At 37.6% G+C, this 16681-nt stretch overlaps 1 protein-coding gene across 14 annotated transcripts in view; it reads left to right on the forward strand.

The window, feature by feature from the left end:
• PTPRD (protein tyrosine phosphatase, receptor type D) overlaps positions 1 to 16681 on the forward strand; it is a 2180605-nt gene that overhangs the window by 1744297 nt on the left and 419627 nt on the right. For all 14 annotated transcript variants that reach the window (XM_021074366.1, XM_021074373.1, XM_021074310.1 and 11 more), the window contains one exon: positions 16507 to 16673. In XM_021074366.1, the coding sequence (XP_020930025.1) occupies positions 16589 to 16673 (85 nt within the window). In that variant the 5' untranslated portion in view covers positions 16507 to 16588. The remainder of the gene's footprint in view (positions 1 to 16506; positions 16674 to 16681) is intronic.

Here is a 16681-nt window from a genome sequence, read left to right on the forward strand (position 1 = left end):
GGATGGAACCCGCATCCTCATGGAGCCTAGTTGGGTTTGTTAACTGCTGAGCCACGACGGGAACTCCCTACAATGACCAATTTATTGTTTCCAGAAAATATTTTGGATTTGTCAATCTTTAAATCTTATGCTTAGTAATGAAGTGCTTTGTAGTCTTCTCAAATCAAGATTCTGTATATTTTTCAAGATCTCAGTCAACTATCACCAATTTCACAAGATCTTTCCTGACCACTGAGATCATATTTTTCTCCTCTAAACATATATGGGCATTTCTTATTCAAACTATCTCTTTGGTTCTTAACATAGTATCTTGCTTATCAAATTTCTACATTTCTGTATTTCCCAACAGCAAATTTGTAAGAGGCATTGCTCTTGTCTAATCTTCTTCATATCTGACATGTATAAGCGGGATGTCAGATACAGGGAGTTTACATTCAATAAATATTTGTCGAGGAGTTTCCACTGTGGCACAGTGGGTTAAGAATCTGACTGCAGCAGCTCTGGTCCCTGTGGAGGTGCAGGTTCAGTCCCCCCAGCCCAGGAACATCCCTATGCCATGGGTGCAGCCATAAAAAAAAAAAATTATGTTTGTTTATAGATTCTTCAGAACCATATTTTAACTAGGTGACTTTATGATTAAACAAGTTTCTTCCTATTATATATGAAGAAAATAAAGAAAGAATGTGCTCTGAAATCAGGTCATTATTTTGAGGATTTTTACTTCCTTTTACCTTTTTATATATACAAGCTTTGGAAGATCCTAAACACAGAGTCAGCTTGAAGATAGAACAGTAATTTCTTATTAAGATTACAACTCTAGGGCTTTAATGAAACCTTTCCTTTAGTAGCCAGATACCATGACCTTCAAGGAACAAAGCGTCAGTACAGCTAACTAGTAGAGCCAGTGCCTCTGCCATTGTCACTTCCATCACTATCTATCACCCTGAGAGTTGGGCAAAACTGCAGATGGCTTTGCTGAATTTTTTAATGTTTGTTGCAAAATAATCTTATCCTGTATATATTTCATATACATACTTCCACACAAGTCATAAATATTTAGCATGGTCTTAAAAACCTTATTCTTATGGAAATTACTGGGGATGAGGGCAATAAATAATTATCATAATGAATGCATTATGTGATATGCTGAAGGTATTACATGCTATACAGAAGAGCAGTGAAGGAAACTGAAGTCGAGAAGAGAAATGATTTGGCCAAGGTGAATATGAAAGTGAGGACTAAAGTGGGGTCTAGAACTCTGGTCCCTTGACTTTCTCTGCTCCTTTCTTTGGACTGCATTGCTTCTCCTGGATCCAGGGGCCATTCCTGTTTCTCTACATGGATTCCTTCATCATGTGTCAGCACTTCCTCCCACTAAGAACTGAAAGGCCCTATCTGATCCTCACTATTGAAAGTCATGAATCTTTTAAATTCTCAGTGCTTTGGACTGGTCACTTACTATTTGTACCTTCTGTATGTTTCTAAGAGAATTTGAGCTCAACTCTAATTTATGTGTAACTTTAACCTGTGCTTTTCTTAGTGACCAATGTCTTTTGTTTTCTTCAAAGTGATTGGGGGTGACTAAGGTAAAAAATGCAATGATAAACAGTTTCTAGAAAAGCTGTCTTAAGTTTTCTCAGCAGATTTCATTGCTCTAAACATGTAGTCAGCTTTATGAATAAACCACAATTTATTTATTCACTCTGCTATTGCTGAGCCTTTTGATTACTTCCAGTTCGAGCCATTCTTTTATAGTAACATTTATGTTAATGTTGAGTACATAGCTAGCAATGGGACTACTGGGTGATAGGTAGGTGTGTATGTAGCTTTATTAAATACTACAAAATACTTTTTCAAAGGGGTTTTACCAGTTTGCATGCCTGTCAGTGGTATGTGAATGTTCATTTGTTCTGCTACCTTGCTGACACGTTTAATTTCTAATTTTGAATATTCTAGTGAGGGTGTTGTGGTTTCACATTGTGATAATAATTTGCATTTCTCCAGTGGCTTGCCTGTCCAAGGCTTTTGTCTCCACTCTCTCTTCCCCAAAGACAGACAATACAATGAAAAATGAATAGACAGTATCAGAATTGTGGTGGATATGTGTTTTGCAGAGATCTTCTCTTCCACTCTGGATTGACCTTTCTTCACTTGATCTTAGCCAAAAGGCTGAGAAACAATGATTGACCTTTTTTAATAATGTCTTTTGGCTGAACAGGCATCTTTAATTTTTAATTTCAGCTTATTAATCTTTATTTTGACTTATTTCAGAAGTTATTGCCTATGCCAAGGTTACAAAGCTGCCTTTTCTGTGCTATTTTCCACAGGGATTATTGTTTATCTTTTACATTTAGGTCTCTAATCTATGTGGAATAGATTTTGTGTATGGTGTGAGTTAGGGAGGGGTTCAGTGTATGTTATTATTCATATAGCTATCTTCTTGACTCAGTTCTACTAATTGAAAAATTATTCTTTCTCCCTGCATTCCAGGGGCACAGTTGTTTATAAATCACCTGGCTGAATGCAGGTAGCTATATTTCTAGAGTTATTATTCTGCTTCACTGGCCTCTTTGTCCTTGAGCCAGTTCTTCACTGTCTTAATTTCTGTGGCTTTTTAATACATCTTTTATTAAGTAACTGGAATTGTTACCTTCAGCAGGTGGTTCCTCAACATTTGTTCTTCTAGCAGATTGACTTACCCATCCTTGTTTCTTTACACTTTTTTATACATTCTGAAATCAGTTTTTTTTACTTTCTTCAGAAAAAGCATGTTGAAACTTATATTGAGATTTCATTGAATTCATTGATCAATTTGGGCAAAATTAACATGTTTACAGTAAGTCTTTCTAACTGTGATTATATTAGGCTCATCCATTTATGTAAATCATCCTTTTAATTACTAATGGTATAAAATTTTCTGCATAGAAATTTGTCAGCTTTTGTTACATTTATTTCTATATTTTAAAAAGATTTTCGATAGTGTTGTACATGGCATATTTTAAATGTTTATTTTCTGATTGTTCACTGTGAAAGATTTTTGAATCTTGACCATATTTTCAGCAGCCTTGCTAAACACACTTATTAATTTTAATATTTATCGTCTCCTCACTTTTCACACATTCTAGTAACTAGTAAAGTCAACTAGTACCTATCCCAGGACAGACACATCCAGCATGCTGTCAGAAACTGGCCCAAGGAACAGACACTGAGTATTCAAAATGTTATTCCTTTAAAACACTTGAGTAAAAATGTCACTTCTTTAGATTATTATCCTAACTTGAATTGTGGGCTTTATCCCTGGGTAGAAACCACTTAAGGACAGTGGAATCTATGGAGATAAAATTATGCTAACTACTGTCAGTACACTTAGTGAGATCAATTGAGATCTCAGACACATACGTCACTTTGATTATATCATCAGGAAGGAACATCATGCTATGTTGTTTTAGCCAATGGTTAAAGGCATTTTAGAATAGTTTTACTCCCTCTGAGCTCTTTGGCAGAAAATATTTGCAGTGAGAATGAACAAAGGCACAAACAGTTCCAACTTACTAATTTTACTAAATCACAGAACAATATACTACTTAAAAAATCTGAGAGCTAATGACAATGATTTTACTAGTCATTTACTGTTGAAAGACGGCCAGATTAAATCAAATGCAGCCAAAAGAAGCTGGGTTGCCCACCTGTATTTAAAGTGTGGTAAAATACTGAGCAGGACACACATTTCAAAAAGACTTTGATAGCAGATGAGATACATACTGACCTCTTCATGTCCGTAACTTGTGCTGTATGCCCAAACCATCCTTAAACTTAGTAGCTTAACCCAGCATCCATTTATTTATTTCACAATGCTCTGGATTGCAGTTTGGACTGAACTCCACTGGGTAGTCCTGCTACTGATCTTTGCTGGGCTTGCTGGTGAGTCCGTAGTCAGTTGCCAGGTCCTCTGGGAGATGACTGGTCTAAGATAGCCTAGTAGGGTGGCTCATCTCTGTTCCACATGCTTTCTTATCTTCTACTAGGCTAGCTTGGGTTTATTCACATGGTGGAGGTAACAGAGAACCCAAGATTAGCAAATAGAAGAGAGCCTGCAAAGCTGCTTCCTAAGGTTTCTTGAGCTTCTTGAGGCTCAGGGTTGGAATGCACACAGAGTTGCTTCTGTCTTGTTCTGTTGGCCAAGTTGAATGATTAGGCCAACCACCTGTGGTTAGACTCCTCCTCTTGAGATGCTTGGGAAGGTGGCATTTTGGGAATACCTTCTACCCCTCCATGTAACAAACCATAGTGCTTGATGCTGTGTTTTTAAGACAGAGGTTAAGTACTGGTAATTTCCAGTTTATTTAGATAACTAATTAAAAAACATAAGGACTTGAATGGCTTCATGTTGGGATGTTAAGAGCCTTGCTGTAGTGAGGGAGGAGATCCTAAAGTGAAGACTAAGGGATGAAGTGTAAAAGATAACTAAGACTGAAAAGCTAATTTGGGAAACTAGCCAGCAATTAACTCACAGTGGGACCCAGCTTCTAAATGCTAAAAAAAAAAAAAAAAAAAAAAAAAAAAAAGAAAAGGATTTTTGAATTATTGCAAAGGTTGTGTTTTCTAATAGTCTGAATGTCACTGTACTAGTGAGTATTGGTGTCATTGCTAACATTACCATTACAAGTTTTAAAAGGGTCAAAACAAGACTTTGATGTACAAAATTTCAGAAACTTTTTTTGGTAAAGTATGTGTAGAAAGCCTTTTAGGAATCACAGATTTAAAAGTGTGACCACGGAAATCCGCTGTGCTCACCATTTCTTTGTACATGAAAGCAGATTCCACCCACCTCCCTGCCCCCCATTTTCAGAAAAGCAAATGAAAACTAACATCAGGTACTTTACTTTTCAAGTAAAATTTCTAAAGCGTGTTGTGCTTCTCTAGGGAAGAGCCCTGGGATGAAGAAGAAAATTCATTTGGTTTTCTAGGGCCTGTTGTTACAGGGAAACAGAAAAGAGCAGTTTAAACATTAAAAAGCAACAAATTCTCTCTGATTGTTTTATATAGAATTGAGGAAGGGGGCACTGCCATAGGATCCCTGAAAAGTGAAACTTTCATAAAGATTCAAAGACTTTCCAACACAGTACAAGGGCTCCATCCAAATGAATGGGTTGGTCACCTGTAGAGACACATGGGGTAGGATGGGTGGTGGAGGAGATTTACATTTTTAAAACCATTGGCACACAGCCACTGGAGAACTTGTCTAAGTATGAATCAGACCATGTCCCTCTGCAACAAAAAGCCCTCCAGTGCATTCCCATCACATTGCAGATGAAATCCAGTCTCTGTGATCTGGGTCCCTCCTGACTTCACAGCTTACCTGCTCACTGCCTGGCTTTCTGGACTGCAGCCACTCCAAGCTCAGTGCCCTCTCCATGCCTCTGCCCTGGGCAGTCGGTCCCCTTAGCCCAGGAACCTCTTCTCCACATTGTTTTGTAATCATCATCCAGGTTCAGGCCTGCACCCCATCTCTTGAGGGCCCTTCTAAAGCTTCCCCTCCCCCATTACCTTGTTTCCTTTATAGCACTTAGCAGTTAATATTTAAAAAAAAAATTACTTCACACCTGAACGTGTCAGGGACCTTGTCTTGTACAGGATTATCTCTCGTATCTATCACTGCCTCTGGTATTCAGGAATATTTATGGAACCAAAGAATGAAGGAATTCATTTTTAAAACAAAAACACAGTTGATGTGTAAAGTTGTTCTAGCTTCAGTGTGGATGGTTTGCAATGATAAAATGAGGACATTGTATGAAGACCTCAAAAAACAATGATCTCTTTTCTCCTCTGTGTTACATCATGTTGACATCAGCTGTCACATAGTGACTTGAACATGTGATGATTACAGCAAGCGTTTGACTCCAGAAGGAGATTGGTGGACAAAAACCACCAATCAGTAAAATCTCTCTGTGTTATCTGTTGTCCTCAGAAATATATATGAAAAATATCTAAACTGCAGAATATCTAGGGCAGTGGGCCTTCACCAATTGATGTGACCTAGCAAAAAAAAAAAAAAAATGATAAAACCTCTGTTTATTTTTATCTCATTTTTTAAACTTTCTAATTGTGTGTGTTTGGCAGTATATTTAGTTCATTAGTGATGTGGGAATATATAACATAGATGCATACTTTCACAGATTTTTAAAATGTGATATATTTTTTATGTTGGCTTGCATACACTGTATTTATGTATGGGAATGTATCAACCCATCTAAAGTGTGAAAATAGGAGTTTCCATTGTACCTACTGGTAATGAAGCTGACTAATTCCATGAGGATGCAGGTTCTATCCCTGGCCTCGTTAAGTGGGTTAAGGATCCAGTGTTGCCATGAGCTGTGGTATAGGTCGCAGTCCCAGCTTGTATCTGGTGTTGCTGTGGTAAAGGCTGGTAGCTGCAGCTCCTATTTAGCCCCTAGCCTGGGGCTAAATATGTCATAGGTGTGGCCCTAAAAAGGAAAAAAAAAAAAAAAAAAAAAAAAAAAAAAGAAGAAGAAAGTTTGAAAATGATGAAGATTTATGCTATAAACAGTACTGACCCTAGCAGCAATACTTTTACAGGTAATATGATAACACATCATGGTTAAATCTGTGATAAAAATATTAAAGGAAACATAATAAAAACAAGAGCACATGTATTCAGTTTGTGATGGAAACATCATTGGGCATACCACAAAAGGTAGAAAAATTCCTGTAATTATCACATTTTAATTTGGGACTTGACCCTCCAGGAAATAATAGTTAGGGGTCACCCCCTCCCCCCCAGCACCCCTACTGTCCTTGACCATCTGCCAACCCCAGCCCATGCTTGCACCTACTCATGGTAGTGCCTGGGTGCTTCTCGATTTAGAAGTATACAAATCTCTGTTTCAGAAGGCTCTAGGATGATGCCTAGATCCAGCAGAAAAGTTTGGTTGATATTATTATTTGGCCTTTCCTTTTCTTTAAGTTACATGGATCATTCAAATATGATTACACTCTGTATCTTGGAAGTTTGGTATTTAGAAAGTTACTACACCTCATTTGCAAGTAGGCCTTTAATGACTTTAAATTCCTTTTTTTTTTTTTTTAATCTCTGCACTGTGTGTTTTGTTTTAAGTATTTTATAGATGTATAGTAAAAATGATAGTATTTTATAAAGACCTTTTCTGGAGGTCTCGAATGTATTTTCTGGAAGAGTGACCATGGGAAAAATATTTTTTTTCATTGCTAGACCAACACATCTTGGTATGGGAAATTCGTGGTGCTTTTATTGCTGCAGGAAATTTTCTTACTTTATTATCAAAGAACTTTATAATGCCACTGCTATTGAAAAATAACCATTGTGTGTCTTCATTTCTTCTTTCAATATGGCCGTGTTGCCCTCAGCAACTTTATAATAAAGTACACTCCAGCTGGCATCTTTCCACCTGGATAACTGTCCTGTATATCTCTGTGAATTCAAGATCTAACGCAGTCCTACCTATTCCCAATTAGTCTTCCACTTGTATTTTTGCTAAAATTTAAATGAAAGAAAAAAGAACTCTGTGAAAAAAAGAACTTGATGATAATATATAAAATAAATGTGCTTCGGGGTGGTATGAACATGTGTTTGCATGTTATTAATTCAATTATTTCCATGCGAGAACTTCAAAAATCTATTTCTGGTTAATCATTACTACTTCTGAGCCCACACTTATAAACTATTTAAGATACTCAAGTACATAATAATGGGTTACTGGATTAAAGATATATTGTTTGGAGAATCTTTGACTTATGGGCTAGAATTTCATTTGTGGATTATTTATCCATTGAGGACAAAGACTCTGAAATACTTTCATTTAGTGAGATTCTTTCAGCCTTCCTTCCTATACCCAGTTTTTAAGGTTTTCTTCCCCTTTCATTTGGGCCAATCCTTAGACTGTTTCTCTGCCAATCAAGGAGAACTTTATGTTGTTCTTTTTAGAATTCATCATGGCCTCACTAAGCTGTATTTCTCCATGACACTATGTCAGAGATGTAAGAAGCAGAGTCCTGTATAAGAAGGAAAGTCAGTTGGGGCTCCTTTCCTGAGACTCACCAGATATGTATCCCAAGATTATTAATTCCATTATGTATTTTTACTTCATTCCCTGTCTGATAAAAGAGGGGGTTGCCAAAGAAGATCTGTAATTTTTCTGATTTTTATCAATCTTTGGCTTCATTCAAGGAGAAGTGTAGATATGAAGGAGGCACACATAATAAAGAAGAATTCAGTGTAGCTGAGAAAATAAATGTGCTGGGTGAGAGGAGGAAAGTGTATATTGAATATCTGTGTTTAATATCTCTCTCCTGTAACCTTTCTTAGGTTATGTTTCTTTTTGGTTAATAATCATTTATTTGGTTTCTCCTCACAGAGCTTAACTCCTCTATTATGTGTGGTGTTCACAGATTTTCAGAGAGAGATAGGATTAGTCGTGAGGACAGTATCGGGAAAATGAAGAAAAGATGCTTTCATTACACATTCCCCAGCCATTCGTGATGGCCTCTCACAGTTCTGCTTTCTGTCTCTGTTGCTGGCAGTGATTTGAAAGAACATTCCTTGGAACTGAAGATTTCAGTCCTGGGACTGTTCCCTCAGAGAAGAGCTGAGCTGCAATCATGAAGGATGGGAACCATATCTATTCACTGACAGACGTCAGTGAAGTCTCTGCCCCATTTAGCAGATTATTCTTTTAATTGGTGACAATATTTATGTCACCTAAGCCTGTGAACTGACCTTCCCATAAAGCAAGCCAACTTCAGTTCTACCTTAGGACAAAAAAGGAAATTTGGGAGCCATCCATCCATAGTGTTTTGACTGCCATGCCCAGAAATTTAAATCCATTGTGAATTTATGTACTTAAATTGCAGGGAAACACCTAGAACTGATGAATTTAGAAAACAATATACTAGAAACAGGCTTTGAAAATTCCCATTTTTTTTTAAGTTTAAAAATATTCTTCGACAGTAATGAACTCTTGTCGGATATTATTTCCCAACCTTGGCACTGTTGACATTTTGGTCCAGAAAAGTCTTGGTTGTGGAGGGCGGTCTTGGGCGCTGTAGGATATTTAACAGGGTCCCTTGGCTCTACATTTAGATACTATTAGCACTCCCCTTATATTGTAACAACAAAAAATGTCTCCCCTGGGTAATGGGCAAGACTGTTTTCAGTTGAGATCCACTAGTTCAGAGCCCTGATCACTCTAAAGATGGAGTTACAAATGTAACACCTGTGAATAGACAAAAATCTGCTTCTTTTGAGCTCCAGTAATGAAGTATTTGAAAACTATTAAGTACTATTATTAAAAGACACTTTACTTTGTTTTTCAAATAATATTAAGGACTAAAGTAATTAAGGATAAATGGAGAGGTAAGTTCTCCAAAAAATGAATTCTAAAATGTACTTTGCTTAGTAAATAAAATATTGTCATGTATTGCTAGATTTCTTTTATGTATTGATGTAAATAATACAAATAAAATGAACATAATAATAACTAAAACTTGATTATTCACAATGTATTTTAAAAGCAAAATTTATTTTATACAAAAATTACATGCGTTAAAAAAAGACATCCTTTTGATTTTTAAGATAATGAAAATCAGGAGTAATGACTTAGGAATGATATGGTTGTATATAACTGGATAGCAGTTACCACATGCAATAATCATTTAAAGAAATTAGTTGCTTTTTCTAAAGCTATCCTACTTTTCAAATCAGAATTATAGTTCTTTTTGTAAGGAAAATATAGGTAGGCAGGGAGATAAGTTTGTTCCCCCCCACCCCGCTCTATCTGTTCATTTCTCAAGGCATAACCTCATTTTTATTTTTGAAGGATAAAGAAATGCTCAAAGTTAATAATGTCTTTTGCCATTTCTGAAAGTAAGTGATATTTATGTGTACCTCAGATGTACAGTTATTTGAAATCTTATAGAGATGCTATCAATAGTAATTGGAAAAGTGAATTATCTTATCTTACCCAGACCATTCGCTTTTCTCTCTCTGTATCAGAACTAAACATATGAGTAGTCTAATGTATCCATATTGATAGGCATTGTTTTCCTTTTCAGTTATTTGTATAATCCAGTTGATGTCACCAAAGAATTATTGTGTGCTTAGAATCACCTGGTGTCTTTGAACTAAGTTTTAGCCTAAGCCAAAAATGAGATGATTGAGTTATTACTATGTATTTATATGTGCTCTCTCACAAACTCCCTCTTGATTTTTTTTCCCCCAATTTATTGTCATAAAAATATTTTTAGGGCAAAATAGAGTTCTGACATGATATGCTGTTATGTAAAAGAGTATAATTTAAGGGAGTATTTAGTTTATTTCATAAAATTAATTCCTTATATTCTTTATATTCAAGTATTTTATGCAGAGATATATTGGATATGAAGTTATTTTTCACGATTTAATTTAATAACATTTTTCTATTGCCATTCTTTTTCTCAGAACTCTTTTCCATAATTGAAATGAGGTTTTTGGTGCGGCATGTATTTAAGAATGTGTTTTCCATATTCCTCATGGATACTCATTAATTGTGGCCATCTCCTAAACATCATACACATGACTTCAAATGAACATGTAGAAGTATCCTTGCCTTTGCCACCTATAAGAGGTGAAGTGTCTTTGCTGTCAGGGCTACATTTCTATTATATCCCAAACAGGGACTTTGCAGTAGTCGGAGATGGAACTCTTCTAGCTAGAATATGAGATAATCATTTTTCCTTTTAATCACAATGTTTGTATTTGGCCCATTGTCCAGTCATATACTTGACCACTTATTGATCCATCACATTCTTTGAAGAAGTTTGAAAAAATGAAGTGGTTTTTGTCAGGGTGAGGTGCAGGGATGGGGAAATGAGTGACCCAGAGGTTAAGTGGGTTTCCTTACTTAACACAGTGAATCCTTAGAGTCTAACTGTTGGGAAGCAAGGACTACAGGGGGTCAGGATTCCCAGTTCATTGTCTCAGTTTACAACCTTGAAGACCTTGGCTTTGTTCTAGCTATGCTATTCAGTGCTGTTGAAAAATGAAGCTATAGGAGTTCCTGTCGTGGTGCAGTGGTTAACGAATCCAACTAGGAACCATGAGGTTGCGGGTTCGATCCCTGCCCTTGCTCAGTGGGCTAACGATCTGGCGTTGCTGTGAGTGGTGGTGTAGGTCACAGACGCGGCTTGGATCCCGCGTTGCTGTGGCTACAGCTCCGATTAGACCCCTAGGCTGGGAACCTCCACATGCCAAGGGAGCAGCCCAAGAAATGGCAAAAAAGACAAAAAAGAAAAAGAAAAATGAAGCTATAGTCTGTGCTGTCCAGTGGGGCAGCCACTAGTCACATGGGACTATTTAATTTTAAATACAGTAAAATGTTTACTTCCCAGTTGCAGCTGCTAGGTTTAGGGTGGACAGTTATTAGTCAGTGCAGGTAAAGCATATTTCTCTCCTGCGGAAAGTTTGGCTAGTACCAGATGATTCTTATCTTAGACCATGATAAAATATTTAGGGGACTATCTTCTCTTGGATAATTCTCATGAATAAGTGAAATGGTGAATGTTGATTTTTGTTTTTTCTTTCTGTGTCCTTGTGTTATAACTGTACACTGAGGGCACGGGGAGCTCACAGGATGCCCTCAAAAGTCTCTCCCAGGCTTGCTGTCTGCCCTGGCTCCCTCCCCCATTCCAGATTCAGCCAGGGCAGTTCTGCTCTTGTAAGACTCTTTTACACGTGGCAGTTACCTGGTAGCACATCTTCTGTACTTTTTTTTTTTTTTCTCCTGAATGATTGGAAGTACATTCTTGTCCATTTATAGAGACCCGATTGATTTTGGAGGTAGATTAAAAAGAAGTCGCAGCATTTAGGGATTTCCTCCTTACCACACCATCCCCGAATTTAATGGGTATATACTCGGGTTAAATATCATTACTGTATTATTGCTTCTAAGATGTCTAGTATTGAAAGTATAGGGTAGTTTTAAGACAGAAAGAAGCAAAATGTTTTGGGGTAAACAATATCTAGTGTCTGATGAAAGCAGTATTTTTTCTAAGCTCTTATCGAGTTTTTTTTTTTTAAACTTAATTCTTTCCCTTTTCTCCCTCTTTTCAGAATAATGATTTTGTTCTTTAACTTTCTCCTAGATTAACCAATGTAACATTTGAAAATAATTTTTAGGATTAAAAACTTATGGATTTGATATGTTTGATATGTTATATGATATGGTATGTTTCAGTTCATTGTAGTTATTCTTCATTTTGCCACTCGGATTTTCCCTCATTTGGCTGATGGGAGCTGCATCACCTTGGTTCCTCCTTTTGCTTATAACCTGGTAGTTCCTCAAAGCCTCCATGCTGCCTGGTATGGCAAGATAACTAATGCTCATTTTGCACATTTCCTACCAAAAACCTACAGTCACTCACTACTCTGAGGGGCTTGTAGGTTTTTTTTTTTTTTTTAAAGAAAAGCTCTATTTTGCCTGTCTCCCCCCCCGCCCGTTATGTTAACGTAATATACAGAAACACAATTCAGAAAGCTGAAAAAAATCCTTCAGCATTTATTATCGGTTTCAATATAAATATATGTATTACAAAAAAGGGTTTCAATGTTAAAGATAAAGAGTTGGGTAGGTGTCGGCTTATGAGATTTCTTTGAAGCAGTGATTTGTTAAGACTTAGGGCAGATTTACTTTTTGATGTTCCATTTCAAATTACATTGCAGACACCGGCCCTTTGAGCTGTGAGTTTCTCTAACCACACATATACACAAATAAAGATGGTGGGCTCTGAGCCAGTTGGAAATCAACAAAGTTATTGTTAACATCTTTGTGCTATAAGCAATAAGAAACCAGTTAATATTTTAAAAAATTTTATTTTAAACTCATCTAGATGGTTCAGTTTTATCTGCCCATCTCAGTTAATAAAAGACATAAAGGGCCAGGTATATAAAAATCTCAGAATTAGCCTCTGCTGAGGGCTCTTAAACAAATGCAGAATAATTTGTGATGTAAGCTAAATCATGGTACTTGTAGTATTTCCCAGATCCCCTTTCTTGCCCTTTTCATTGCAGAATGCTTGGCTACCCTTTCTTTAGGCTAATGGAAACTACTTGTTACATTCATTTATCCTCATTATTTTCACTGAAAATATTTCCTTAAAAATATTGCCCATTTTTGTTCCAAAATTCAAACTCCACCTTACTGATACCCAAGCCAGCTGTTTTCCTTTTGGCAACATTTCTATGTAGTAAACAAGATAGAGAGTGCGATTTCCTGTTGTGGCTCAGTGGTAAGAAACCCGACTAGTATCCGTGAAGACTCAGATTTGATCCCTGGCCTTACTCAATGGGTTAAGGATCTGGCATTGCCATGAGCTGTGGTGTAGGTTGCAGACGTGGCTTGGATCTGGTGTTGCTGTGGCTGTGGTGTAGATCAGCAGCTGTAGCTCCGATTCGGCCCTTAGCCTGCGAACTTCCATATGCTGCAGGTGCTGCCCTAAAAAGCCAAATAATAATAAGAAGAAGAAGATACAGAGTGGAGATTGGCTGTAATGAACATCTAAAATGGGTTTTGCCTTCATACCTCTGATCTCTGGTCAAATCTTGGCCCAGGGCATAGCCCCTTTAATTATAAAATTGGTGTGTTCACACCTTCATTCATTTGTAGATCCTATCACCGTTCCAAGTCCAGAGGTGACATTTGTAGGTCCATTTGGAAGAATTTAGTCTTCTTGTGACATTTCAGTTGAGAAGGGGAAAAGCCAGATCACCTCTTTCCTGAGAGAGCATTTCATACATCTCCATCTCTGTGACTGCACTGAGCCATCATGTAGCAGTTGGCTCTGATACGCTTGCACAGACACAAATTGAGTCTGACAGGACTGATGTCTCCTGGACTTGGCTGTCATTTGAAATGCTGGCAGGAGGATGGAAGTGGTGAGAGGGGGCGTGAGGAAGAGCTGATTCCTTTAGCACCTCTTCTATGAAGTTTTGAGAATTTTAATGTGTGGTAGCTGTGAATGGCTTGATAAGTTGTTTTCCAGATGAGGTTGATAACAATAGCTGATTTGGAGCAGCTGGCTAGCTTTTGGTTTCAAGTAGATGCATTTCAATGTACAATTTGCTTCTTCATGCCACCCACCAATCTGTTAAAGAAAAAAAAAAAGCTATCTAGTGGAATAGTAATTAGAATGATTTTCCCCTCCTTCCTTTTAGTTTTATCTTTCTTGCATTCAAGCCATTCATGCATAGTAATGAAAAAGAAAATATATATTTTAAAGTTTTTATTTGCATGCTCAGTTTTAGAAAAGATACTACAGTATCTGCATTATAATACTTTTAAAAGTACATGTTATTTTAAGTTTTTAGGTTCTTTCTGGACATCTCTGGTATTTTGTGTCATGAATTTTGTTTGTGTTTCATATATCCCATGCATGTATTTCCTATATCCCAATATGCAAAAGTTAAAGGTACACCTTTCATTGGCAAATAAATTCTGATTGTCATTCTCAAGTTCTCAGGATGAGAGAGGAAGTGATAACATTAAATATGCCCTCTCTTTATTAAGAGCCTACTCTGTATAAGATGTGCTAGATTTATTTTAAGATTCTGTAGGAAGAATTTTTTAGCACTTGAAGAGCCATACTTCAGATTGTTGCTTGGCGCCAGTTACCACTTCTATTCTTTTCCATTCCACCAGGACCACCATCACTCTTATGGTTTGTGTGACTTCTTACCTGAAACTCTTGATAATAGTGTTCTCTAAATAATCCCACATTCCACTGTCAGTTAATATTCTCAAAGCCGGAGTTCCCGTCGTGGCGCAGTGGTTAACAAAACCGACTAGGAACCATGAGGTTGCAGGTTCAGTCCCTGCCCCTGCTCAGTGGGTTAACGATTCTGCGTTGCCGTGAGCTGTGGTGTAGGTTGCAGACACGGCTTGGATCCTGTGTTGCTGTGGCTCTGGCGTAGGCCGGGGGCTACAGCTCCGATTAGACCCCTAGCCTGGGAACCTCCATATGCTGCGGGAGCTGCCCAAGAAATAGCAAAGAGAAAAAAAAAAAAATCTCAAAGCCTAGTTCCATGTTATTCTGCTCCAAAACATTAAACAGCTCCCTTTGTGATTTGCTGAAAAAACTCCTTGTTAACTTAGATTGGCATCCAAGACTCTTGATGGCTTGTTGACTTTTCAACCTGAACCATTTTCTTTTGCCACCCATCTTCTTTTGGTTTCCTAATGGATCCAAGATACCAACCCAGTAGTCCCATTATGAACCCTGGACCAGCTGCATCAACATCACCCAGAAACTTGTTAGAAATGCAAATTCTTGGATCCTACCACAGACCACTGAATCACGAAACTCAGTGTGTGTGTATGTGTGTGGTGGGTGCCCAGTAATTAGCTTTCCAAGTGGATCTGATGCCTGTAGATGTTTGGGAAGCTCTGTTCCAGGCCAACCGGGCAATTTGCCTTAGCCAATGTTCCTCTTTCACTGCCCTGCTTTGCATAGAATTCCTGGAATGCTTTTCTTTCTTTTTAGTAAAACTGCCTATACTCCAAGGCCCAGTTGGAGACACTGCTTTTTCCATGATGTCATTCTTAATCCTATCTTTTATGTCATTATTTGGCTTTCCTTCCTGGCACTAATCACTTATTAACTTGTACTAGTCATCCGATGTACCTATCTTATTTTCCCTACTAAATGGGAAAGTCACAGAGGATGGAATCTGACTCATTTTTTTGTATCTGGTAACATTTAGATGTGCTAAGTAGCAATTCGGATGTCTTACACCCAGTAGGCTCTCTAAAAACAGTCTGTGGCTTATTGATTTTTTATAGAAGATTGAGAAAACTAAGCCTTTGCCCAAGAGGCATATAAAATCCTGTTAAATCAGAGTGGCTCATGCTAGCTATTGTTTTGACTTATTGAAGCCAAACTAGACTTAAATGTGATGTGTCTTTAGGGAAGACGCCAAATGTGCTGGTATAAAAAATTCTAACCTCTCCTGTTTAGCTGGCAAAGTTGAATTAGTACTGTCATTTCACCTGATGCTGAGAAAGCAACTTCCATTATTCTGCCAATAAGAGACTTTTTTGCTGCACAGTAGAGCTTCTCTTAAATCTTACTTATAACATCAATGTGCTTTCTTCCACTGATGTATTCATGTAATGTGTCATAAGAAGTGACAGTTTTTTCTCATAGAGCATTGCCCAAAAGGTGACACAAGAAGAGAATGCAATTCAAAGTAGTTGGCTTTTGAGTGGCCTGAATGTGGGAATAAGATCAACCAGGGCTGTTCCATTTTACAAACTAAGTTGTTTGCTTCCTAGAACAAAGGCATCATGATTATAATTTATGGTGTATTTACAGTGGGTTGTGTTTCTCCTGGTGGTTGTGATGGAATAAGGGGAAGAGAGTGAGGAATCTAAGTGTCTTTGTGTTTTCTCCCTTTTCTTTTCTCTACCTCTCCCCTTATAGGCTCTGAAAGTGCTACAGCTGAAATTTCAGATCGGACCGACTCTCTGCGGCTCCGGGGGCAGTGATTACAAGCTGCCAGAGCATGCTGGTGCCAAGCTGCAGGATGGTGCACGTAGCCAGGCCACTGCTGCTGCTCCTTGCCTTCTTCCTCCGCGTGGATGCTGAGAGTAAGCCA

Source organism: Sus scrofa, chromosome 1 (genome assembly GCF_000003025.6).
Source record: "Sus scrofa isolate TJ Tabasco breed Duroc chromosome 1, Sscrofa11.1, whole genome shotgun sequence".
Lineage (NCBI taxonomy): Eukaryota > Metazoa > Chordata > Mammalia > Artiodactyla > Suidae > Sus > Sus scrofa.